We start from the raw sequence: 26,147 nt of genomic DNA on the forward strand, positions 1-26,147 counted from the left end.
ACGACAAGCAACTTGAAAATGGCTATAAATGCACTCAAATGGCGAGAACTCCAGCAGGAAGACTGTCACAGGGACCAATAAGGTCCGGCTGAACAGTTACCTCATAGTTAATGCAATCTCCAGTCCAGGTCCAAGGTGTATAGCAAAGCCGCAATATATATCAATAGAGTGATCCTGATGCAAGGGATGCAGGATGGAGAAGATGCTCAAGAATGCTGAGAATGCTGAACCAGTGTCTCAGGTGTTCCTGTTGCCACCCCTCTGTCCATGAAATGGTGGGGTAACGTTGGCCTCTAGGTTTAATGTTCCTTGAAATCTGGGTAAAGTCCAGCCAAAAACCAGTTGTCCTCAGCGGTTCCCTATAACTGGCAGCAACTTCCTTGCTGGGGAACCAAACTGCACCCCCAACTATCCTAGGTCCAGCAGATTCAGGTTTAACTTTTGAGGATGAGACTTGGTATCCAAATTCAGGAGTAAGCCACGATCAGGCGTGCTTGGCTACAAACTCACCAAGGCAAGCTTCTTCAGAATATATAGGCTTGTGGCTGTAAGAGGGAGTCAGCCAACTGCATCTCGGAAGTAACTTCTCTGTATGGGACTTCAAGGCGATATTTCGTCAAGCAGGATACCACAGGCACAGCTTTTTTTTTTTGCTACCCTAATATGCGACAGGTACAGTCTTTGGTGCATCCTCTCTTTGCTGGGTCCAGGGAGAAGCTGGGCAGCCCTTCTTTGGTCTTCTCTCCAGTACAGATGTGATCTGAGGTCTGGGGGCCAGGGCTGCCTCTTATTTCAGTTTCTTGCCCTCAGGGAATGTGGTGACTACTACCCAATGGGCTACCATATCCCGTCTTACCTAATGATCACTTTGTGTGAAGTGTGGCACCTCGCTAGCCTAGAATGCACCATTTTGTCCACTCCAGAAATGACAGAACCCTTCCCTTGGTGTGTGGAGCTCCCTAGCCCATCCCAGAGATGCAGCTACCTGGTGACTACACACCCACTGAAAAATCGGATTGGCAATGTTTTCCCCCCATTCTGTCCAAGATTCCACCCTGTCTGCTAACACAAAAGAACATCCACTCTTGTGTGTGGCTTCCATATGCCCTTCAAAGGCAGCTTCCCCTTTGAAGTTTGCCTTTTAGGCTCACAGCCTGTTTGGCCATCCTGCCAGGAGGAGATCACACCCACAGGAGGGCAGAAAGCTATCTTGAGGTCAACAGCCTGTGTGCAACGGTAAATGGTAACTAGAAAACTTTGGGCAGCAAGGTGGTGACTTTCTCAAGTTGCTTTTTGTCTAAAAGTTATATTCAAATTGACTTCAGCAACAAGTCAGGTTTAAATCAGCTATTCTTTTGATACCTTGAAGTACCATATTTAGTAGTCCCACTCAGAAGTTAGCACTGCACAGTACAGTAGCCCTGTACTCACCAATGGTGCTACTAGCCTTTTCACAGTAAAAATGACAGTGGGTGTGAGAGAACAGGGCTGATTGCAGAGGCCCCCTAACATTTTGCTCCCATTTTCTACTTTTTGCTGGTGTTTTCCTGACTCTGATGGTACCTGGGTACTGCTAACCAGTCCCAGGGCCTGTGCTCTGTGTAAAATCAGTATGCAAATTAGGCTAATTATAATTGGCAAAGTTAACCTACCGATAAGTCCTTGTATATGGTAGGGCATGAAGGTTTAGGGACCCCAGCATAGGTAGCGCCCCCATAGGTGCACTGCTGAGGTGCCCAGTGCCATTTTAAAGGCAGGCCTTCCTTGCTGGCTGCTTTTAAATTAAAGTTACATGCAAATTCGACTTTGGAATTAAAAGTAGTTCCAAAGTCTTAGACTACCTTATTTTTACATATAAGTCACCCCTAAGGTGCCATGTAACTATAAGCAGGAACCTTTTAAAAAGAGTATTTATAAGCCCTGATAAGGTAAAACAGCCAAATTTGCTTTTCCGTCAATGTAGTGAATGGCCTCCATAGGCTAGAATGGGGAGACTTTGGGGGTCATTCTGACCCTGGCGGTCGGTGTTAAAGGGGCGGCCAACCCGCCAACGGGCAGGCGGTAAAAAAAATTGAATTCTGACCCTGGCGGGAACCGCCAACGCAGCCCGCCACTTTAACACTCCGACCGCCGCGGCGGGGCAAACAATCAGTGCGGCGGTCACCGCCAACAGACAGGCGGCAGACAATGTACCGCTCACCCTATCACGACCCACCAATCCGCCACCTTTTCCGGGGCGGGAGCCCCGCTGATAAAAACACGGCAGAAACAGACCACAAACGGGAAAACGCTCACCTTTATACACTCCACGAGCAATCTGGACAGCATGGAACCCGAATTAAACATCCTACCAGCGATTGTCTACCTGCTCCTCTACCAGGAGCACGAACGCCGCCGCAGGAGACAACGGTGAGTACTGCACCTACGACACAGGGGAGGGGGGAGGAGAAAAGGTAACGGGCACACACATACGCGACACACCCACCCCCCCCCCAAATCCCCACACACCAAAGCAGAGCAACAAGTCAGATTTACACCCCCCAAACCCCCCAGAATAATTCAAAGACAAAATAAACTGATCATTAAAATAGAAGTATATTAAAGCATATTTGAACTGAAGTGAAATATGAGATATTTAAAATAAATAAATCACAACATGAACAATGTATACATAGTCCAAACGTCCGGCACATATTGGGTACATGCCATTGTTCGTGGGCCAATGTGCATTAACACATGGGCAAAGCCCACACACGAGACCCGATTCCATTGGAGAGAACACTGCTGGGGCATCAGATAATAAAACCACAGGCACCTCAGGGGGAAGGGAAGGGGGGCACCTCAGCCACATGAGTCCATGACGCCAGATCCACGAGGGGCCTCCATGCCCACTGTACCATCCTGGGGAGTGCAAAGCCACTGTCTCTCAAGTCTCTACAGTGGGTGGGTTGCCCACTGTACCATCCTGGGGAGTGCAAAGCCACAGTCTCTCAAGTCTCTACAGTGGGTGGGTTGCCCACTGTACCATCCTGGGGAGTGCAAAGCCACAGTCCATCTGGTGGATTACAGACTCCACTGGTTATGGAGGAGGCATGGTGCCCAGAGTGCTTCGTGAAGCCCTGCCCGACACAGATCCGGCCCTGCCAATGGGCCAGCAGTGCTTGAGATGAAGGGCCCAGCGGAGCGGTGCTTGAGAGGAAGGGCCCAGCGGAGCGGTGCAGAGACGGCGGGGCCCAGCGGAGCGGTGCTTGAGAGGAAGGGCCCAGCGGAGCGGTGCTTGAGAGGAAAGGCCCAGCGGAGCGGTGCTTGAGATGAAGGGCCCAGCGGAGCGGTGCTTGAGAGGAAGGGCCCAGCGGAGCGGTGCAGAGACGGCGGGGCCCAGCGGAGCGGTGCTTGAGAGGAAGGGCCCAGCGGAGCGGTGCAGAGACGGCGGGGCCCAGCGGAGCGGTGCATGAGATGAAGGGCCCAGCAGAGCGGTGCTTGAGAGGAAGGGCCCAGCGGAGCGGTGCTTGAGATGAAGGGCCCAGCGGAGCGGTGCTTGAGAGGAAGGGCCCAGCGGAGCGGTGCAGAGACGGCGGGGCCCAGCGGAGCGGTGCTTGAGATGAAGGGCCCAGCGGAGCGGTGCTTGAGAGGAAGGGCCCAGCGGAGCGGTGCAGAGATGGCGGGGCCCAGCGGAGCGGTGCTTGAGAGGAAGGGCCCAGCGGAGCGGTGCAGAGAAGGCGGGGCCCAGCAGAGCGGTGCTTGAGATGAAGGGACCAGCGGAGCGGTGCTTGAGAGAAAGGGCCCAGCGGAGCGGTGCAGAGACGGCGGGGCCCAGCGGAGCGGTGCTTGAGAGGAAGGGCCCAGCGGAGCAGTGCTTGAGAGGAAGGGCCCAGCGGAGCGGTGCTTGAGATGAAGGGCCCGGCAGAGCGGTGCTTGACTTGAAGGGCCCAGCGGAGCGGTGCAGACACGGCGGGGCCCAGCGGAGCGGTGCTTGAGAGGAAGGGCCCAGCGGAGCGGTGCAGAGACGGCAGAGATGGCGGGCCCTGTTCAGCGGTGCTTCTCACGGCGGGGCCCTGTTCAGCGGTGCTTCTCACGGCGGGGCCCTGTTCAGCAGTGCTTCTCACGGCGGGGCCCTGTTCAGCGGTGCTTGTCTTGTGTTCCTAGGGAACCAGATCTGGGCAATCATTCCCGCTCAGTCGCCATCCGACCTATCGCTTGCGGGGCCCTCCTGTGCAGGACTCCTGGGTGTCCTCCGTCACACCCCAAATGGGGCTGGTGGGGCCCTCCTGGGCAGCTCGCCTGCTGCCGGACTTGTCCGCCCTGCTGCCCTTGCCCCCCTTGGCGGAATCTCTGGGGCCCTTGCCTCCCTTTGTGGATGGGCCAGGTGACGGTGCAAGGGTGGTGTCCTTGGGGGCAGCCGTCTCAGGCCTGTCGCACCGGCCCTTCCCTTTTTTGGTTCTTTTCCCAGGGGGTGGGCTGGCTGTCCCCTTGCTGCTGGCCGATGTTCCTGCCCTAGGAGCTGGTGGACTCCAATAGCCCTGAACGATGGTCCTAGTAGGTGCAGGGCTTGTGGTGGCTGAGGTGCTGTTTGGACTCTTACGAGATGGAGGGGTTGGGTCAGGTGATGCAAAGGGGTTAATTTTGGAGAGGAACAACTTTTTAGGAGCAATGGGAAGGGTAGGTGCAGTGGGTATGGGAGTGGAGGGAGAGGATGTGGTTGTAGGAGAGTCAAGTGTGCTGTCTTTGGGTGCAGGTGCTTGTGCTGGAGGCTGTCGTGAGGTGGATGGCTGTTGGGTGGGTGACTGCCTGCGTTTGTGTGGTTTGGAAGAGGGGGTGACAGACACAGTGGGAGAGGACACAGCGGACGTGTAAATGGCAGTGTGGGTGGTGACTGCACGTGTGCGGACTGTTCTTGTGGGTGTGGTGGTGATGGACGTACTGGCTGATGGTGGTGTGCATGCAGGTGTGAGTGGAGACGTCACAGGGAGGGAGGAGGGAGACGAGGAGGAGGGGGACGCAGAGGAGGCAGTGGCTGTTGGCATGTCTGCATGTGGATGTTGCTTGGGTGAATGCTTGTGTGATCTGTGGTGCTTATGTCTGGATGAGCTGCCCTTGGTGTTGAGGTGTGTGCAGGCTGGTCTGTAGGTGTGTCTGGGATAGGCAGAGGAACAGGGGAGTGGGACTGGGTTGAGGAAGTTGGAGGGGGGTGGCTAGACACAGGGACAATTGCTGCCGTCAGTGCTGAGGCCAGAGCGTTGAACGATCGCTGATGGGCAGTCTGACCCGAATGAATGCCCTCCAGGTATGCATTGCTCCGATGCACCTCCCTTTCTACCCCCTGGATGGCATTCAAAAGGGTAGACTGCCCAACAATGAGCGTCTGGAGGAGGTCAATGATCTCCGCACTGAGGGCAGCAGGGGTAACTGGTGCAGGACCTGAGGTGCCAGGGGCGAAGGAGATGCCCGGCTTCCTGGCCGAGAAGGGCACGGGGCGAACGCTGAGGGGCTGCTGGGCTGCGCTGGGTGGTGGCTGTACCTGTTGTTGCGGTGGGCACGGGTGGTGCCGCCACCACAAGGGAGCTCCCTTCCGAGGACGTGTCGGTGTCGCTGACGTCTCCACGGGTCCCTGTTGTGGAGCCCCCCTCGCCCTCCGTCTCACTGGTGTACTCTGAGTCGGTTGCATGGCCCTCCGGGGCCATGTGAGATGCAGCTCCCTGGTGCGCTGATGCCACTTCTCCTCCGCCTGATGATGCTAATGCACACATGAACAGGAAAACCAAAAAAGGGGGGGGAGAAGAAAGAAAGACATGTTGAGTGCATGCATTGGCGGCACCGTGGGCGGAGAGGACAGACACAGAAGCCCCCTGCACTACGCCGCGCACTCGGGGTACACTACTCAATTATTGTGACTTGGCCTACAAGTCAATGGACGACAAATGCACACATAGGTGAGGCCCAACCATGGATATCTGTACTTAGCACCCTACAGAGGTGGGGGCGGGGGCACAGGGCCATGCCTAATGGAGGGGCCTAGCCTACAGAAACCGCCCTGGCCTAGAGATAGCCACAGCCCTCCTCCCCCACCCAGACACCTCCACTGTGCGCTAATATAGCAGAATGTGCTGATACTCACCCCCTTGTGTCTGCTGTGATGTCCTCACGCGCCCATCCAAATCGGGGTAGGCCACCGCCAGGATCCGGTACATCAGGGGGGTCAATTGCCGTGTGGCACCCCTCCTAGATTGAGAGGCCATCCCCAGCAGAGCCTCGCCGGTCTTTTTGCTCCCGCTGTGGATGTCCTCCCACCTCTTGCGGCAGTGGGTGCCCCGTCTGTTGTGGACCCCCAGGGCCCGGACGTCCTTGGCGATGGCACGCCAAATGTTGATCTTCTGATGGGCGCTGACCTATGTGACATGGACAGGATGGAACAAGAAATATCATCACTTTCCTGCATGGTCGATGTGAGTGGCCCCCCCTCCCCAACCTTGCCATGTGGCACATGCTCTCATCTGTCGTGCGTTGCACTCCCCATTCGCACCCCTCCCCACCATCTTACACCCACCCCACTCAACACAGGCATAGCCCATACTACGTGCTCCCTGTGTACTTACCTGTTGGTCTGGAGGACCGTAGAGTAGCACATACAGGGGGAGGACCCCATCCACAAGTTTCTCCAATTCCTCAGATGTGAAGGCAGGGGCCCTTTCCCCAGTCGCAGCAGCCATTGTATCTTTCAGACCGAGGTCACAGCAGCACTTGCAGTATAGGTCCTCTCCTGTGGATGATCAGGTCTCGAGTGATTAAGCAGTTAGAAAATTGCGGTCACGCCCGCGGCGGTGCGTACCGCGGCGGTGCGTACCGCGACCGCTGGCGCACATCGTCATTGGCTCCTGAGACCCATAGGGTTCAATGTTAACCAATGCTGCTTTGCGCCACGGTCTTCGACCGCCTACCGCCACGGTGTGCCACGCCAGCGCATTGACCTCACGTCACACTTCACAGGTCAGGCAGCCGCCATTTCAAGGGCCCACATGGCTTAATTTCTACTGCGTCACACAGGCCTAGGCCTTGCATTGCCACTCATACAAGCCATTCAATGCATAGCGAATCGTGTTTTGTGCAAGCTGTGGTTACGTACCTGTGGGTTGCTTGACTCTGTGCTCCATGTTGTCCTTCCTAGGCACCGTCCGCTGGGACTTGCGAGGAGATGGAGGAATCCTCCCGTGTACAGACTGCTGGTGGACCTGTCGACAATGGAAGAACGACATGTCATACTGACATACAGACTTGACCGAGCCACTATACAGGAAGTGTGTGCCCAGCTGGAGCCAGACCTGATGTCCCCCATTCACCAACCCACAGGGATTCCCCCTCTGGTGCAGGTTCTGTCAGTACTCCATTTTTTGGCAAGTGGATCATTCCAAACAACAGTGGCCATATCATCAGGGATGTGTCAACCTATGTTTTCTAAGGTTTTGTCCAGAGTGTTGTCTGCCCTGATGAAATACATGCGGAGCTACATTGTTTTCCCTGAGGTGGGCGATTTGGCTACAGTGAAGGGTGATTTCTATGCCCTTGGACATATCCCCAACATCATTGGTGCCATTGATGGGACCCATGTGGCTTTGGTTCCCCCCAGTGGAAGTGAGCAGGTGTACAGGAACAGAAAAAGTTATCATTCTATGAATGTTCAGGTGGTCTGTTTGGCTGACCAGTACATCTCCCATGTAAATGGCAAGTTCCCTGGGTCTGTGCATGACGCGTACATCATGCGAAATAGCAGCATCCCTTATGTGATGGAACAGCTACAGAGACACCGTGTGTGGCTAATAGGTGACTCTGGTTACCCCAACCTGTCGTGGCTACTTACCCCAGTGAGGAATCCCAGGACAAGGGCAGAGGAACGCTACAATGAGGCCCATGGGCGAACTAGGAGGGTTATAGAAAGAACCTTCGGCCTCCTGAAGGCCAGGTTTAGGTGTCTGCATATGACAGGTGGATCCCTAATGTACTCACCAAAGAAGGTGTGCCATATCATCGTGGCCTGCTGTATACTTCACAACCTGGCTTTGCGATGCCAGGTGCCTTTCCTGCAGGAGGATGGTCCAGATGGTGGTGTTGTAGCAGCTGTGGAGCCTGTGGAGAGTAAAGAGGAGGAAGACGATGGGGATGACACAGACAACAGGGACACAGTGATACAACAGTATTTTCAGTAGCACACAGGTACGAATCAACCACGCCATTTTACATTTACTTAAAGTCTCCTGCCTCTCTACTGTCTGAGTTCCCCCCCAGTTCCTGTTAACTGAGTTGTGACTTTCCCTTCCGTTTTCAGAGCTGTGGGCCCCACTGCGTGACCTCTGCTTTGTTTGTCCATGGACTACAGCTGTGTGACAGTGGTATGTTGTCATCACAATGTAACTGAATATTTTGGCACTGTTATGTCTAATACATTTGTTCAAAATACAAGCAGACTCCAGATTTTTTGGGTGCAAGAAGTGATTTAATTCAAGTGCTAAATTTAAGGAACATGATTGTAAAACTGGGATGGGTGATGGTGGAGTAATGTCCATGGCAGAGTCCAGTTCTCAGTCGCACAGGTGCATTGTCCATATGCCTGTGGAAGGATGGAGCAGGGGCAGTTCAAGGTTGGACAGGGTGACAATGTGGGACAGTGGGATGACATCAGGGGGTATCGTTTGCTGGCGGGGGTCTTGCAATCCTACTCTGTCTTCTTGTGAGATCTCAGGTTCCGCTTGCGGGGTGGTTCTTCTTCTGCAGGAGGTGGGGTTCTGGTGGCCGTCGTTGTGTGGGGCCTCCTGTCCACTAGCGCTGGCGGAGGTGGTAGGCTGTTCCTGGTCCAGGCTAGTGACAGGGGCCCTTTGTGGTGCCACATGGTCCCGCAATGTGGTAACTATCTGGGTTAGGGCCACGACGATGGTCCCCATTGCGGAACTAATGTTCCTCAGTTCCTCTATGAACCCCATGTACTGTTGCTCCTGCATGACCTGGATCTCCTGGAACCTGGCCAGTACCGTAGCCATCGTCTCCTGGGAGTGGTGGTATGCTCCCATGATGGAGGAGAGGGCCTCTTGGAGAGTCGGTTCCCTGGGCCTGTCCCCCCCCTGTCGCACAGCAGCCCTCCCAGTTGCCCTGTTTCCCTGGGCCTCTGTCCCCTGGACGGTGTGCCCACTACCACTGCCCCCAGGTCCCTGTTGTTGTTCAGGTGGTGGGTCAACCTGGGTGCCCTGTAGTGGTGGACACACCGCTGATTGACGTGTCCTGGAGACAGAGGCATGGGCCCGCTGGGTGGGAGCTGTGCTGGTGTTCCCAGAGGGGGTTAGGTCTGGTGTAGCCTGTGGCTGTCTGTGGGGAACCGACTGTCCCGAGTTCCCCGATGGGCCGGGCTGGTCATCAGGGTCCAGGGAGACAGAGCTGCTGTCATCACTGGGGGCATCTTCTGGGGGTGGGATGGACATCTCTGGACCCTCCGTGGCGGTGTGGTGGCGTTCGGGTCCTGCAGGGGTATAAGAGTTTGGTTATTGCTTCTGTGTGTGGCATTTCGTGTAATGGGTGGGTGGCCGTGTCCCCCAGTGCTGGCATTCCCCTGTGGGGGCTTTTGTGACGGTGGCTTGTGGGGTGATGGGTGTGTGCAGTGGGCATGCTTTGGGGATGGGTGTCCATGCTTTGGGGACGCACGCAGGGCTAGGTTTTGGGATGGGTGGGATGTGATGGTGAGCCATTTGCAAGGAGTTGGTGTGATGGGGGTGGGGATGAGTGTGGGGGTATGATTTGGCATGCAGGTGGGGTGGGGGGAATGAAGTAGTGAAGATTTGACTTTACCAGAGTCCATTCCTCCGCCTACTCCTGCGAGGCCCTCAGGATGCAGGATGTGCAAGACTTCCTCCTCCCATGCTGTGAATTCTGGGGGAGTAGGTGGGGGTCCGCCGCCAGTCTTCTGCACTGCAATGTTGTGCCTTGATACCATGGAACGCACCTTCCCCCGTAGGTCGTTCCACCGCTTCCCGATGTCGTCCCGATTGCGTGGATGCTGTCCCACAGCGTTGACCCTGTCCACTATTCTTTGCCATAGCTCCATCTTCCTGGCAATGGTGGTGTGCTGCATCTGTGCCCCGAAGAGCTGGGGCTCTACACAAACTATTTCCTCCACCATGACCCTGAGTTCTGCGTCAGAGAACCTGGGGTGTCTTTGGGGTGCCATGGGGTGGTGTGGATGAGGTGAGGGGTGGTGTATGTGTTGTAGAGTGTGGTGGGTGTGGTGGTGTATAGTGTTTTGTGCGTGGAAATTGTGTGGGTGATGTTGTGATTTGCCTCTGTGTGATGGTGTACTCTATGCTGTGCTCTCTCTCTCTGTCCTTCACTCGCAATTGTGGTCGTAGGGGTTTGTGGGTGATGTGGGTGTGTGTATTTTGAATTATCCAATGTGGTAGTGTTTTGTAAAGGTGTGTGTATTTTGACAGCGGCGGTGTGTACCGCCAATGGAATACCGCGGTTGAAAGACCGCTGCAGGGATTTGTGGGTCGGAATGGTATGGGCGTATTTCTGTTGGCGTGACGGTGGAGGTTTGGTCATCGCCAGTTTCCCGCTGACCTTTGGTGTGGCGGACTTTTGTGGATGTCGGGTTTTTGGCGGTTTGCCAGTTGCGGGTCAGAATGACCGTGGTGGTTTACCGCGGCCGCGGCGGTGTTATGGCGGTCTTCTGGCCGGCGGTATGCGACTTTTACCGCCGAGGTCAGAATGACCCCCTTTATTTTAATTTTTTAAAAGTCCCCTTAAGTAACAGATACCAGACGTTTGGTATCAAATTAATTGTCATAATAAATCCCACAACTTCCAGTTGTGGGATTTAATATAACTTGTTCAGGTAAAGAGTTTTAAACTTTACCTGAGAAGTTGCCAACTTCAGCACTACAGTGTTTTTGCTGATGTGCTCTGATTGGCCAGCCTCTGGCAGATGAGGTGGCCTGGCTCCACACAAAGAGATGTGCCTGGGGAGGAGATCTCCCCTCAGCAGATGGTGAAGCTGGAAGGGGGAGGGCTACCAAACTGTCTTCAAAGGCAGGGAAGGGCATTTGGAGCAACACATCAACACCCTGCAAACCTAGACAATTAGGGGGCCCTTTGATTAGATTAGGAGAGGGCAGGAGAGGGGTGTGTTTAGGATTTTTAGCCACACCAGTGGGTGGGCTCAGCCAGATGTAACCTCCAAAAATCACTTTCAGCCATGATGGATTTTTGAGGAATGTTGCTCCCTGGGATGATTTTTGCCACACTTCCCAGGAAGTGGTCATCACAGGGTGAAGGACCCTGCACCTGTTGTAGAACCAGGACCCCCCTGTTTTTCACCCAGGAGCAGGGATAAAACTGGCAGACCGGCACCCACACCTCAGTTCCCTACCAGATCCCTACCAGGAAGAGCTACAGAATAAGAAGGACTGCCCTGCTGGACCCCGGGCCTGCACCTTGACCCCGAACTCTGAAGGACTGCACCAACTGCACACTTGGGCTTCACCACAAGAAGGACTTTGCCTGGCTTCAACTGGTTCAAGGAGGGACTCCCTGTTTGCTACAGGTGAAACATTGCTAACCAGAGTCCCCTGCACCAACTACTGAAGAAACCAACCAGCTGACCACTGCCCAGTGGCCAAAAAGAGTTTGTGCCAGATGCATTCTGGGAGTTGTAGTCCACACCCCAAGGAGCATCTCAGAGCTTCTGGAACCTTGGGGTGAGCTGTGGAGTCCAAAAGAACCTTAAAAGAACACCTGGAAGAAGATCCAGAAGTTTGGAGAACTTTTGGAAAAAAGCTCAATAGAGGTACCGACCTGCCGAGGCAACTCTAGCCAGCTTGCCTCAACCGCGACCCGGCCTGACTTGCAGGTTCGTCCCGGTGAAGAAAATCTCCAAAAAAGAGACTAAGTACGAACGTAGTAAGTTGGCCCGGGACCTCCCATCCAGCATATCCGAGGAGGGCTCCAAGGAAGTCGGATCAAGATCCAGGTTTGACCCGGTCGAAGGATTTTCACCTCGAAAAAACAACTAAGTCCGAAGGTAAAAATCTCCACCGAGGGCTCCCGCGACATGTATCCAAGAAAGAGTTCCAAGAGGTCGTATTGGACTGGCAGGTTCGTCCCGCTGAAGAAAATCTTCAGAAAAACGACTAAGTCCTAAGGTAAACTTTTGACCGAGGCCTCCCGCGTGCTGTACCCGAGCCGGGCTCCATTGCGGTCGGCCTTAATCGTTGACTTTGCCCCGGTCGAGGTGCAACCAGATGACCAGATTGGCGCTTTTTGTTTCTATGTGCTGTTCTGCTTTCCTTCTCTTATCTCATGACCGAGCTTACAGAACCTCTCTGGAATGCACTTCTGAGTTTAAAGAAGACATTTATTGTTATTATTACTTCACCACGAGGTTCCTGAGAGATGAAGGTTGGAAGCACATGTTCAAAAGTAGTTGCAGCAATGAAAGCAAAATATATCAAATTACTTCTCAGTTGCAATGTACACAGCAAATACATGTGATTATATTATAGCATAACTTCAAAACAAAGCATAAAAGTCAAAATTGCATCACCGTAGGGCCTATCACTGCTTCATCTAGCTGGGGCTTCAAGTTGATGACTCCGGTTCAACTGCGAGAAAGAGATTTTCTACCCAAACGGGGACAGGCAACTGACGCCCGTTCCTGTCTAAAGTCAAGATAGTTTCTAACTGTGTTGTCCAGAGCCACCCCTTAAAAGCAAACTCAGTGTGAGAACCGAAGAAACTTGGAGAGTGGCCAATTCTCCAAGCCTCACTCGTTCTCAGACTGGATTGAGAGGTAAACACAAAATCTACGCGCTCTTATCAGCTAGGTTCTGGTGTGAAAAACACAGCTTGATCTATCATGTGGAAAAACACAGCTTGGAAAAACACAGCTCATCTGCAATGTCTCAACTGCAATGTCTAACTCCACGTTAAAGCCAATAGACAGCTAACCTAAATATCAAATGTAATGTCTAATGCCATGTCAAAGCCAATAGGCAGCTAAACTGAATACAGAATGTAAGGGCTAATGCCATGTTAAAGCCAATAGGCAGCTAACCCAAATACCAAATGTAATGTCTAATGCCACGTTAAAGCCAATAGGCAGCTAAACTGAACACAACATGTAATGTGCTACTGGTGAACATTGAGCAACTAATATGCGCAGTGGTGAAACACAAAGTCATTGGTCAAACACAATTAATAGCATCACACTCCACCCTATGACCAATGAATTTTTGTTTACATACATCTTATTTCAAACAAAAACAAAAAACAAAAACATCATCCCAAAAAAAACATTATAAGCAAATTAGATTTGAATGATAATAGCAATCACTGTAAAGCAATGGTAGTGGATTAACATATTGATCTCATAACCTTTCACATCAGATATATCTACACAGAAAAGACTGACACTTTTATACTCTGATTGAGATAATAGTGTCTCTAAAATAGCAATTTGATGTAGCATGAGTTCTACTCATGTAAAGGTGCACGGTCCACCTGAAAGGTTTGCTGGAATGTAAGCGAAAGTCCGAGTTTCACGCGAAAAAACACAGACAGTTAACTGATAAGACTGCTTAGTTCCAGTGGAAGAATGTAATCAAACAAGTTGAACTTGAACTGAAGGCGCCAGTTGCGCAAAATGGATCCATGAGGTTTGTACTTTAATCAATCAGGTTCAGGTTGGGGGTTCAGTCCCCCCCCCCCGACCCCACACCCGAAGGGAGACCACACAGCACACTCATGGTCAGTGGTGAGACGTGGTAGGATCTGCAAAAGAAAAAAGTATGACTTTTCTTGCAAATGACATTTGTCATCTGAAATGTGCCCTTCTTCTTCCTTTCCTTGTTTTATAATCAGCAGGACGTTTTTGGGGCCCTTTGTTATAATTTCTGCATGTTCATCGAGGGTCATTTGGGGCTTCAACCCACACCTTAGCACTGAGGTTTTTATCTGCTGCACCACAGCTTCCCTTTCCTTGCACTGTCAGAAGGGCTGGGGCAGACTCCTTCTTTACCAAACCTCCATTCACTGCACTTTTGACAAGTTGGGCAATTCTGTCTCCAATCTGTATGAATGAATCAGATTATTTTCTAGTTATCAGCATAATTTTGATTTCTCCTTGGTAATCTGCAGCGATCACTCCCCCTAAAACCTGATCAATTTGCCATATCTGTCCCAGTAACTTTCCTCTCTCCAACTGTTCTTTGACTGTTTGTGGGACAGATTGCTGTTGTGCGTGCTGACAAATAGGACATTTCAAAATCACAGTTTTTATCAAATCTAGGGGAATATGCATCTCTCTAATCTCTGCCCACCTGTAAGTGGCTTTTTCTCCCAGATGTCCACATTTCTGTTGCACCCACTTAGCCATCCCCAGTAAGTCAGAATTCTGGGTGAACACTTCTGTATTTTTCTCGTTAACATCTGCAAGGGAATTGAACCAGTTATGTACAAGCCATGTGGAAAACCAAACGGCTAATCCATTGGCAGTGAACCAAGAATCAGTGTAAAAATTACACATCTCCAACAGCTCTTGCTTTAAAGTCTGACACACATTGTACAACTTTGAATCAATAGTCAAACAAACATGCTTTTTATCCTCAGGGGACATGAATTCAAATGGTGCACCCAATTTCATTGGTGACTCTTTTACCTGTGGTACTCCCTGCACCCTCTCCTCATCCTGAAAAGGGGCTTGTGACACCTGTTCATGTAGGGCTGCAGTGACTCTAGCCGTGTCTTGCACGTACCAGATCCAGTGTATGATACTAGCCTCCTGTGCCTGTCCTAAACTGTGAGATTTAGGTGAACTCATCACCCACTGCTTGCTTGATATTTCAGGTTTCAGAATTACACTATCATTTAATGTCCAAAGTTCCAGGGGCACTCTTGTCTTCCCCTGTTCCTGATTTACATGTAAATCAGTGTTTCCCTCTTGCGCTGCGCAGAAGCCTAAAGTCTGAATTAATTCATTTGTCAAATCAAAAGAGCGCAGCTGCTCATGTTTTTTCCTAGTTACTTTGTACCAAAGTGTTAAGATTTCACTCAGATGAGGGCTATACTGTTTCCAAAAATCAAACAAGCTCATAAAACTCAGTGTCTCTTGCTTATTGCAAATAGTAAAAAACTTTAAAATCTTTTGTTTTACTTGTGACAACATCTGTCTATTTTCTGGGTTCCACTGAATTCCCAGTAACTGCACATTTTACGACAGTACTTCTGCCTTGTCCGAATTAATTTTACTTTGCAAAAGTGGTCTGTAAATCACATTCCTAACTCTGTTCTCAGTGTTATCTGTTAAGGAATGCACTTCATCTGCCAAAAACTGTGGGCAGCTCTGCTCAAGAGACACATTTTTTTTAACCTTCTCATTAGTGGAATGGGAAAAGGCAGATTCTTCTAAAACAGCAGTTTTATAGATTTCAGCATTATCTTGCATTAATGTGTTCTGGCTAATTTGCTCATGTAAATTCTTATTTTCATGTTCTAACTGCCTACATCTCTCCTGCATTTTTCTGTAAGCAGACAAAAGTATCCAAACCCTTCTGTCAAGAACAAAAGGAACATTATTTCTTTCAAAAGGCATATTTTCTAAATATGCTTTATCACAGCACTCATCCCAAGACTCACACAGTCCTGATAAACAAGAAAACATGTTTCTCATAGCACCATAAGGCAGTTTAACTTCACATGCATTTTCAAACATGGTCTGCCGTGCTTCTTTAATTCTCTAAACAACAAAAAAACAATTACACTTTTAAATAGTGCACTTCCAATCTCCAATTCCGACTCTCAAGACTGACAACGAACGCCAAAATGTTCTGCTTTCCTTCTCTTATCTCATGACCGAGCTTACAGAACCTCTCTGGAATGCACTTCTGAGTTTAAAGAAGACATTTATTGTTATTATTACTTCACCTCAAGGTTCCTCGAGAGACGAAATTAATAGGTTGGAAGCACACGTTCAAAAGTAGTCGCAGGAATGAAAGCAAAATATATCAAAGTACTTCTCAGTTGCAATGTACACAGCAAATACATGTGATTCTATTATTGCATAACTTCAAAGCAAAGCATAAAAGTCAAAATTGCATTACCGTAGGGCCTATCACTGCTTCATCTTTCTGGGGCTTCAAGTTGATGACTCCGGTTCAACTGCGAGAAAGAGATTTTCTACCCAAACAGGGACAGGCAACTGACGCCTGTTCCTGTCTGAAGTCAAGATAGTTTCTAACTCTATTGTCCAGAGCCACCCCTTAAAAGCAAACCAAGTGTGAGAACCGAAGAAACTTGGAGAGTGGCCAATTCTCCAAGCCTCACTCATTCTCAGACTGGATTGAGAGGTAAACACAAAATCTACGCACTCTTATCACCTAGGGTCTGGTGTGAAAAACACAGCTTGATCTATCATGTGGAAAAAGACAGCTTAGAAAAACACAGCTCATCTGCAATGTCTCAACTGCAATGTCTAACTCCACGTTAAAGCCAATAAGCAGCTAACCTAAATATCAAATGTAATGTCTAATGCCATGTCAAAGCCAATAGGCAGCTAAACTGAATACAGAATGTAATGGCTAGTGCCAGGTTAAAGCCAATAGGCAGCTAACCCAAATACCAAAAGTAATGTCTAATGCCACGTTAAAGCCAATAGGCAGCTAAACTGAACACAGCATGTAATGTGCTACTGGTGAACATTGAGCTACTAATATGCGCAGTGGTGAAACACAAAGTCATTGGTCAAACACAATTAATAGCATCAGATGTGCTAGAAAGCAATAATTCATTAAACATTCATATCTCTGGTTCCCCTCATCTGATTTTATTCGTTTTTGTGTCATTTGAAAGATAAAAATATAATCTATTTTTATTAATTGATTTTGGATTTTTAAACAGTTTCCTGTGTTTTATTTAATTGCTTTTTTGTGAGATTTAAATGCTTTACACTCTGTCTCCTAAGTTAAGCCTTGTCGCTCAGTGCCAAGCTACCAAGGGTTGAGCTGGGTTTAATTTACTGAGACCTAATTGGACCTAAGTGGACGTTAGTGGCCTATTTGTAAGTGTAGGTACTTACCTGCCCTTACCAATAACCCATTTTCAGACAGTGGGTTTTTACTATCAGGACATGTAAAAATACATCCTACTTTTTAATATACATCACCCTGCCTTAAGGCTCAGTAAGCTTTGGCTTAGGGGTGACCTACAAACATTAAAAAGGAAGATATGGGCTTTGCCTATACATTAAAAAGCAAAGTTGAATTGACAGTATAAAAACTGCACTGCCAGTCAGCAGTTGTGGTTGGGGTGTCTTGCTTTGTTTTGTCACAGTTTTAGTGGCAAAATAGGGATCCATGAGGGTCTCTTTAACTTACGGGCCCTGCTTACCCCTGTTACCATATACTAGGGACTTATAGGGTAGTTAACTTATGCCATTCAGACATATGTCTTTTAAATGTCAGAGCACATGCACTAAGGCTTGGTCATCAGGGTCCAGTACACTACAGAGTCATTACAAAAGTCAAAAAATGGGGCCAAAAGTGGGGGTAAACCTGCAGAAAGCCATTTCTCACACTCCATTTTCTCTTAACTATCATAATCATGCTCAGTAAACCAATACGTGGTTGTCGTTACATCCAGAATAACTGCAGCAGGATGTGTAGTCCCATATTACCCACCCCAAAGCTAAAACAGGGAGATGCCATGAATGCAGTTTTCCTGCTACGCTGTGGTATTTTTCCTGCTACATAAAAATGATCTAAAAGGGGGTGTGGCCTGGGAAGCCAAGATAACAGTCAAACTTTAACAGAGCTCCTGCTGCCTAACTACAATCACATGAGATCCTGCCTGACAGCACCAGACAGAATACCCTCCTGTTGACCCCCTAACAACTGAGGTGCAGTGGAGGCCCCCAGTGGCCCCCTTTTTTGACAAAAATTAAATGACTGCAGCTACGTGGTGCAGCCTGCCCAGGGGATGAAAGGAGGTTAACATGGCGACCTCAACGCTCCCCTTAAGTGGTCTCTGAGGGCAGTGAGGATGAGGTCTGACATGCAGTACGAGCCCATATGCGGGGTGATAGCTGGCTGCCAGTGCGGAGATGAGCAGCTGGGAGCCCCCCACTATGAGCGGATGAAACCAGCACAGGCTAGGCGAGGCAACGCAGGTCTCTGATGTGGCCTGACAAGCTGTGATGAGAGTGGTACAGTTGCATTAAGAGGGCCTCCCTGTTGCTTGTGGCACAGGCACTGTGCAACTGTTGTGATGGAGCAATTTACGCGGCTTGTATCCGCTGTGGTGATCCTCGAATCTCCAGTTGTTTTGCGCGGTGCTTGGCCATGTGATACAGGCAGGCCATCTCCCATCTGAGGCAGTGTCTGTGGAGGGCCAGATTTTTCCCCGAGGGGTACATGTGCTTTGCGGCCATTGCAGGATGCTTTATGCAACCCAACTGGAGCTCTCTGAGGCCCCATAGGACAAGGCCCTGCTGGAACGGGTGAGTGTAGTGCCCTGTGAAGGGGGGACTAGAGCCCTGCCAGCTCGACACTGCAGGATTGGCAAACTAGGGAGGGGTGGTATGTGGCTGTTCCTTGTATGACTGGAGAAACTCATAAGTGGAACCTGTTAGTGTTTGGGACCACTTGATCACTATCAACGTAGTGTGCAACCTGGGATGGCAGTGCCCCCTGTGCTGACTGGGTCGCACTCACTGATTTAACAGACTTGTTCCCCTCAGGGGCCTCTCCCCTGGAACTGAAAATGAAGCAACCTCAGGTGGACACCTGTTGGAACGTGAGGCTCTCTGTGATCGAGGGGGTTTGTGTCCTGGGGCACCTTGACTCATATGACTGCTGCTCCCCGCGGCTACAACTACGGGGCTGCTGGAGGTCTAGAGACATTGTCGCCTGGTGGTTGTCTGGCCATTGAGTAGATCTTATCTACCTGGACAGCATATTGTGCCCCCTACCCATTGATCCTCCATATTACCTTCCACGACTGCTTGTGCTGCATTTGGGCAAGCGGGTCGGCGTCATGGGCCTCCGCAGTTGCCTGATTGTCCAGACTCACTCTCCTGAGGCCGGGCGGAGACGGCCCCGGCAAGCAGTCCTCTACACTTCCTAGAGCAGGCTGCTTGACATCCTTCTGTTCCCTCTTGCTTGCCACCCTGTGACTGAAGATCGTGCGTGACAAACCCCGCAACTGAAAGCAGCCTAAACTAAGATAGACCAATATACTACTTCAACATCGGACACTAGAGGTGCTGCGGGAGAGTCTCCACCAAATCTGCCGACCCATCCTCCTATAGACCTGACGGCCATCCTCAAGCAATTCAGGACCCCAGGGAAGCGGTACAGTCCATAGTGGATGCAGTCCATATTGATTTCTTCCTTTTACATCAAGATCTCTGCAAGGTGGTAGACAGGGTTACTGAGGCCAAGATATGGATATCAACAACTGAGGACGAGGTGGAGACTCTTAAGCGGCAGGTTTCCTAACTGCTGTCCCCAGTGGTGGATCCGGACAAGAGGGTGGAGGATGCTGAAAATTGGTCTAGAAGGAATAATCTACGCCTCATTGGCTTGCCGGAGGAAGCTTAGAGATCCAGGATCTTCTAGAGAAGTGGTTCCGATCTTGGGTTCACTGCTTCTTTGTGGAGCAGACACACCTAGCCCTAACTAAGAAGCCTCCTCATCCTGTAGTGGCACGCATCCTCAAACTCCAAGACCACAATACCATCCTCCCCAAGGCCTGGAACCAATCCGATCTGAGACATTCCAACATGAAAATTCTGCTTTTCCCAGAATGTACCAAGGCAGTCCAGCAGCACCATTGCTCATTTGCGGCGGTCACGCCCTCCACCATGTCCTGCCCAGGACCCCCACAAATTCTGCAATAGATCCCAGAAGACTGGGCCACTGCGGGCAGCAGATGAGCCTCAGTGAGTCTGACTACAGCAACCAAGACACTGCGCCCCACAGATCATGAAGCATCACTCTCTGACACTCTGAAGCTCTTCAAATCTATGCACAGCATGCCGGATTCGTTGTCCGGATTGCCCTGTGGGGACGCTACTAGAGATACTAGAGATATGATACTGGAGCATGTGAGGCCTGATCTGAGGTGGTAATGTATGAATATGGCCAGACTGCTGAATTGTTTTGGAATGAAGGAACGTTTTCTCTTGAGTTGCAATATATGTGGGCCTTTCTCTAATTTGTTAAAGGTTGCTGTCAAAGTTATCCTTATATGGGTGACTGGAATACTAGACAATGTGCTTCTTTTTCTCCCCCAAACTACATTAGGAAATGTTCTATGAGGTATGTTGTGACATATATATATAACAGGATGTTGTGTTTAATTGTTTTCCTTCCAGGTATTTACCACACAAGCTCTCCACTGCACTAGCTCTGACCTGTGGGCAGAGTCTCGAAACACTATGCACCATCCCAACCCTGTGTGTGGGGAATATGGATCTGTTCTGCCACTCCCTAACTCTTCTCCCAAATGGTTAGAGTTGTCTCCTGGAATATAAATGGTCTCTAAGGGCATATTAATATGTCATTGGCTCTGGGATATGTTAGGAGATATAGACCTGATGTGGTCCTGCTTTGGGAGACACACCGCCTGGGAGCTTGATGTCCTTTTTTGGTTGATTTGGTTATGATCATGTCTATCACATGGACTATGCTGGAGGTTCCAGAGGGGTTGCAATTCTTTACATAAAACCTTTCCGCTCGCGGTATCTACTATCCATGAAGATCCTCAGGGGCGGTAAGTGGGCATTTAGGGATGCCTGGAGGCTACCTAATTCACTTTTGTTTCCTGCTATGTGCCCCCACAACTTTTGCAATCCACTCTGAGGGTGCTCCAGTCCTTAGTGGTGGGCCTACCCCCAGAGACAACAATGATTGGAGGGGACTTTAACACAGTCCTAGACACCATGCAAGACCCATTGTGTGACCGGGCAGGCTGGCCCGCTCTGCGAGCCTTACTGCCTGGGCAGATTTTAGGGCCTTTGTGACACCTTACATACCTGGAACCCCAACAGCAATCCTACACACACCTGTCCACAGCCAACAAAATAGAACCCAGAATTGACCTTCTCTGGCTACTGGCATGTGACTTGCTACAATTGCAGTGTATCCTAATCCTGCCAAGAAGCATCTCTGATCATGCTACCCTTCTTCTTGAATATATCCCAACCAGCGCTCTTCGTCCTATGTGGAGATTCAACATGTGGTACTTGACAGACCAAGATTGCGCAGATTTTGTGGAGGAAGAGATACATACCTTCTTCCCAAACAATCAAGGCCCAGCATCCTCTGCAGGAACCTTATGGACGGTATGTAAACCTGCCCTGCGGGGTCCTATCAGGTGTTACATGCAGCTGGGGTGCAGCAGCGGCAGGCACAGGTAATGGAGTTGGAGGCCCAGGCTCTCGCTTTGGAACAACGCACTGGTGGCTCAGGGTAAGGAGAGATAAATTGTCTTTTGGGGATGGTATGATGCAGGCTGTGCCAGGTCTCTTTGGAGGAGGTGCAGCAGTACTAGAAGGCATGTACTCAGCGAGTATACGCCTAAGGAGACATATCGGACAAACTGCTATACTGACTAGTGACTAAGGAGGTTTCCAGCCTGGTGGTCCCCTCTATGAGGAACTCCACCGCCATTCTTTAAGAGGAGCTTCCGACAATTGCTGAAACATTTTTGAACTTTTATTGGGACTGTACACGGAGCGCCCAATTCTGCCAGGTGAGTGTGAGCATCCCCTTTGTAGGGTTTGTCCCTCTGCATCTATCCCGTCCTCCTTGGTCCGAGAACTAAACCTACCGTTATCGGACAAGGAAGTTGGACATGCCATATCTAACCTTCAATCCTGCAAGACTCCGGGACACTATGAGGTCCCCATCTAATTCTTTACACACTACTGTGATCTCTTGACAACTCATCTGTTGGCCCTGTATACAGAGGTGCTGAAGTGCGGCTCTTTTCCTTTGGACCTTGATGCTGCCACTACTGTAGTCAAATCGAAGGCGGGACAGTCTACGGACTGTTGCTCCTCATACCCGTGATTTCCCTTATGAATTTAGTCATTAAGATCTTTGCGAAAGTCTTGGTGACCAGGCCGACTTGGACTCTTGCATACCTCATACATCCAGACCAGTGTGGCTTCATGTCTGGTAGGAGCATTCGTCACTGTCTTCAAAGAGTCCAAAAGACCCTCTCTCAGTCATATCAACTGGAAGGAAAACTGGCCCTCCTTCCTAATCATTTTCAGAAGGCATTCTACACAGTTTCTTAGTCATTCCTTTAGGCCATGCTCCAGAAGGCCGGCTTTGGGCCCACCTTTCTCAGATTACTTGGACTGCTGTGAGTTCCCACTGCCCAGGTTCAGGTAATAGGAGTTCCCTGCCTGCTCTTCCTAATCTGCAGAGGCATGTGGCAGGGTTGCCCTATGTCCTCACTGCTCATCGCCCGCACTGTACAGCCATTGCCGTGCTTGACGAGGTGTGATGCGCATGTTTGGGGCTGGTGTTGGAGGGTGGGGTGGCGTGGAGAACCGCATCGCCCTCTACACAGAAGATGTCCTGCTTTTCCTCAGTGAACTACAGACATCGGGTACTAGGTGCCTTGAGATCCCCCAAGTGTACAATGAGGCATCATTTCTATATGTAAATGCCAGCAAGTCAGTTTTAGTGGAGGTAGCTGGTGATGCTGCAGGACGACACTGATATCCCGATATTCCAATCGGACGCAACACCTTCATGCACTGAGGGATTCACATCTCCTGCCTTCCAGACCTGGTCCCTCAACTTTTGCCCCCTCTCATTAACACTGGAATGTGACGTGCGCAAATTGTCCCGTCATTTGGCATATTGCAGTTTATAAAATGATGTGTCTCGGCCTGTATCTATATGTCCTTGCAAATTATCTTCATCCTATTCCTAGAACGTGGTTTCGGTCCTTATCCTCAAAATTGACATCCTTTGTCTGGGCCTGTGGGTGGCATCCTGTGGCTTCCACCTCAGCTCGTAATTCACCATTTGATGGACGCCTGGGCATTTAAGATTGTATGGCTATTATTTTGCAGCACACCTGGTCCCTGTGAGTGAGTGGTTTGCCGGGGTGTGGGATGATGTCGCCTATCGACTTGAATTACATATTTTGGACTTTGATGGGCTTCTTGACCTGCCTCATGGTAGTGCCTTGCCCTCCCTCCACAGCACCCTTCTGAACCTGAGTGTCGCTGCTCTGTTGGAAGCGGCCTTGAGCCTCACCAAATGGATTTGTCACCTCACAGACATGACACCTTTGTAGCGGGGTACCTTGCTGGGGCAGGTGGCAGGCCTGGAGAGCTTCTTCCACTTGGATCGCATAAGTATTACTTATCTGGGAGATTTTTGCCAGGGTGTGTCCCTGATGTCCTTCCAAGAAATGCAGGACCAGTATGGTTTATTTCACACACAATTCTACCATTATCTTCAGTTGCGCCATGCACTGCTGGCTCACCTTCTGGCAACCAAGCAGGAATCAGATGTAAACAGATGTACACACAGGCCCATTCCAGCACTGAAACACAGGCTTTACCTCTGTCACGCTTCACCAACAATTGACATGAATTTGCCAAAGATAGCAAGGCTGTAGGGTAGTCTTCGACTAAGCCCCATTTGGCTACCCACTACTGCCCTGGGTAACCAGCCCCGCTACTCCTCAAGAATTGCCCTGACTCACATCCCACTTACTGCCCTCTGTTTCAGTGCAGTCACCATAGTCTAGGGCCCTCTAGGCCTTCTCAGATTGTGATGTGAAGCTCTTGTTGGGCTGCTTGGGCAAAGGTGCAATCTCGGTGATCTACTTCTTCCTAATGATTAATGCACCAGATCTTTTCCTCCCTCTCTGTCATAGGTGGGAGAGCTGGGTGGGTGAGTTGGATGATGTGGATTGGCGGGAGACATGCCTGGCCCGAGGGAACTGGTGATTTCCTTGTGCTTACAGGTGGTCCAGATTAATTATCTCCATGCAACATACCTATCCACCCAGTGATTACAGCAAATTAGTCATGTGGACCAAGCCACATATCTACGTTGCTCCACCCTTGCTGCTGATTTCTACCATATGGTCTGGTCCTGTCCAGCTTTGGTGCCCTTTTAGACAGATACTGAATCACCAGGTTGAGTTATATCTTTGGGTGGCGCTCCTGGGTCTTCTGGAAGGTAATGGTGAATCTCACGCTGAAAGGACTTTTATAGGGATGGTGTCCCTGGTTTGTTAAGCTTGATATTACATGCAACTGGAAACATCCTGAACCCCCCCACCCCTAGGTGTTATAGCGGAAAGGTGTCGACTGGTGTGCACGCCAGAAATAGCTCATTTATGAAGTCTGTGGATGCCCCCAGAAACATAGGAAAATATGGGGCAGATGGTGTACTTATCATGGATTGCCCATGTAAACTGTAAATCTGTGATACGTGATTGTTCGATATTCTGGTTCAGAAGGATTGTGTCATCTATTTGTACCTCTCAGTATATGATGCTGTGTATTGTTAAACCCAATAAAATGTAGTTATAAACAAAAAAATAATCCAAAAGGATATGGAGACCTGCTGACTGAGACTTTTCCATGTTCCTACCTAAAGAATGCAATTTAGTTAGGTAAACTGAAGAGATCGTGTGAGAGTGCACTTTCCAAGCTGAGTAACACCCATAGGGCAGATTCCTTCCTGTCTTGGCCTGTCATTAATGAACCACAAAGCTGGTCATTGATTCATCATATATTCTATACACTCACATACACTGATCTATGGCGGCCCGTGGTCCTTCCTGTTCCTGCAAGTGGAAAAACTAACCAAAGGGTGTAACATAGAACTCCTCCTTTCCCAAATAGTAAGAACTAAGATGAGGATAAACTACACAGTGAATAGGTGAGTGCTTCAATCTACACATGAGCTGTGGAGTTTGGTTTATACTTATGTGCCATCTTATTTCCCCCTTTGAAATGAAGTATGAAAAACACACATCCTTTGCTTAATGAGAGCAAAGAAACTAATGTTCCTCTAAACCCTCCAGTCCAACTTGCTAGGGCACTAAGAGTTTAGTTCATAGATCACGTGATATAGGTATTCTCCTAATTAAACTAGTGCATCATCAGTTATAGGCACTTGCTTTCACACAATGCATCTGCTGAGGAGAATCTTCAGTTTCCTCCCACTATCAGCAAAGAAAACTCTAGTATACGCATTGGTCATTAGCAGATTAGATTATAGAAATGCCTTGTTGGCTTCTGCCAACGTGACGCTGTTATGGAAATTGTAGTTGGTACAGAATACTGCTGCCCATCTCATCTGCAATCTACCTTCCAGGGCTGCGTCCTCTCCCGTCCTACGATCACTTCATTGGTTACTGGTCCAGAAAAGGATCTTTTTAAAAAACATTGTCTAACACACAAGTCCTTAATAGGAAAAGGCCAGTTACTTATGTACTAAGCTTACCTTCTGTGATCCTGCCAGACCGCTAAGATCTAGCGAAAAAGCATTGTTGGTGGTCATGAGTGAAAAAAAGACTCGTACAGGTCTTTTTCTTACCATGCCCACTTTTAGTGGAATAGGTTACCTCTTCACACTGCAAATTACTCAGGACAACTCTATTCTAAATTCTGTAGCTATTTTCTTGTCTGGGATTGTGTGCTTGGTCGAGAGACCCCTTTCAGGGATGATGCGTGTGCTCTATAAATTATCCTAACATAACATATTTGGATGAGTCCTATGCAAAGCCTCTGGGCACGGTGCCAATCACACATGGAACACACCGTCTCACAGAAGTACACACTGGCGCATTCTAGCCCTTGTAACCTCTCACTCGAACACCGGCTTTACCTCTGTCCCTCCTCAGCAACAACTGACATGAATTTGGATTGCCAGGGTTATTTGCCAAAGATAGCAAGACTATAAGGCAGCCTTCGACTAAGCCCCATTTGGCTAGCTTCTACCCACTACTGCCCTGGGTAACCAACCCCGCTACTCCTGATGCAGGGCCCATGACTCAGAGCCCACTCACTCCCCTCTGTTTCAGTTCAATCACCGTGGTCTAGGGCCATGTAGGCCTTCTCAGATTGTGAGGCACAT

General features: G+C 49.7%; 1 protein-coding gene across 1 annotated transcript in view; it reads left to right on the forward strand.

Annotated features, from left to right (window-relative positions):
- The window catches only part of SH2D4B (SH2 domain containing 4B), a 1,234,963-nt gene that overhangs the window by 99,775 nt on the left and 1,109,041 nt on the right, over nt 1–26,147 (forward strand). The window contains exon 2 of the mRNA XM_069240651.1: nt 4,007–4,035. Coding sequence (XP_069096752.1) covers nt 4,007–4,035 — 29 coding nt within the window. The remainder of the gene's footprint in view (nt 1–4,006; nt 4,036–26,147) is intronic.

Source organism: Pleurodeles waltl, chromosome 6 (genome assembly GCF_031143425.1).
Source record: "Pleurodeles waltl isolate 20211129_DDA chromosome 6, aPleWal1.hap1.20221129, whole genome shotgun sequence".
Classification (NCBI taxonomy): domain Eukaryota; kingdom Metazoa; phylum Chordata; class Amphibia; order Caudata; family Salamandridae; genus Pleurodeles; species Pleurodeles waltl.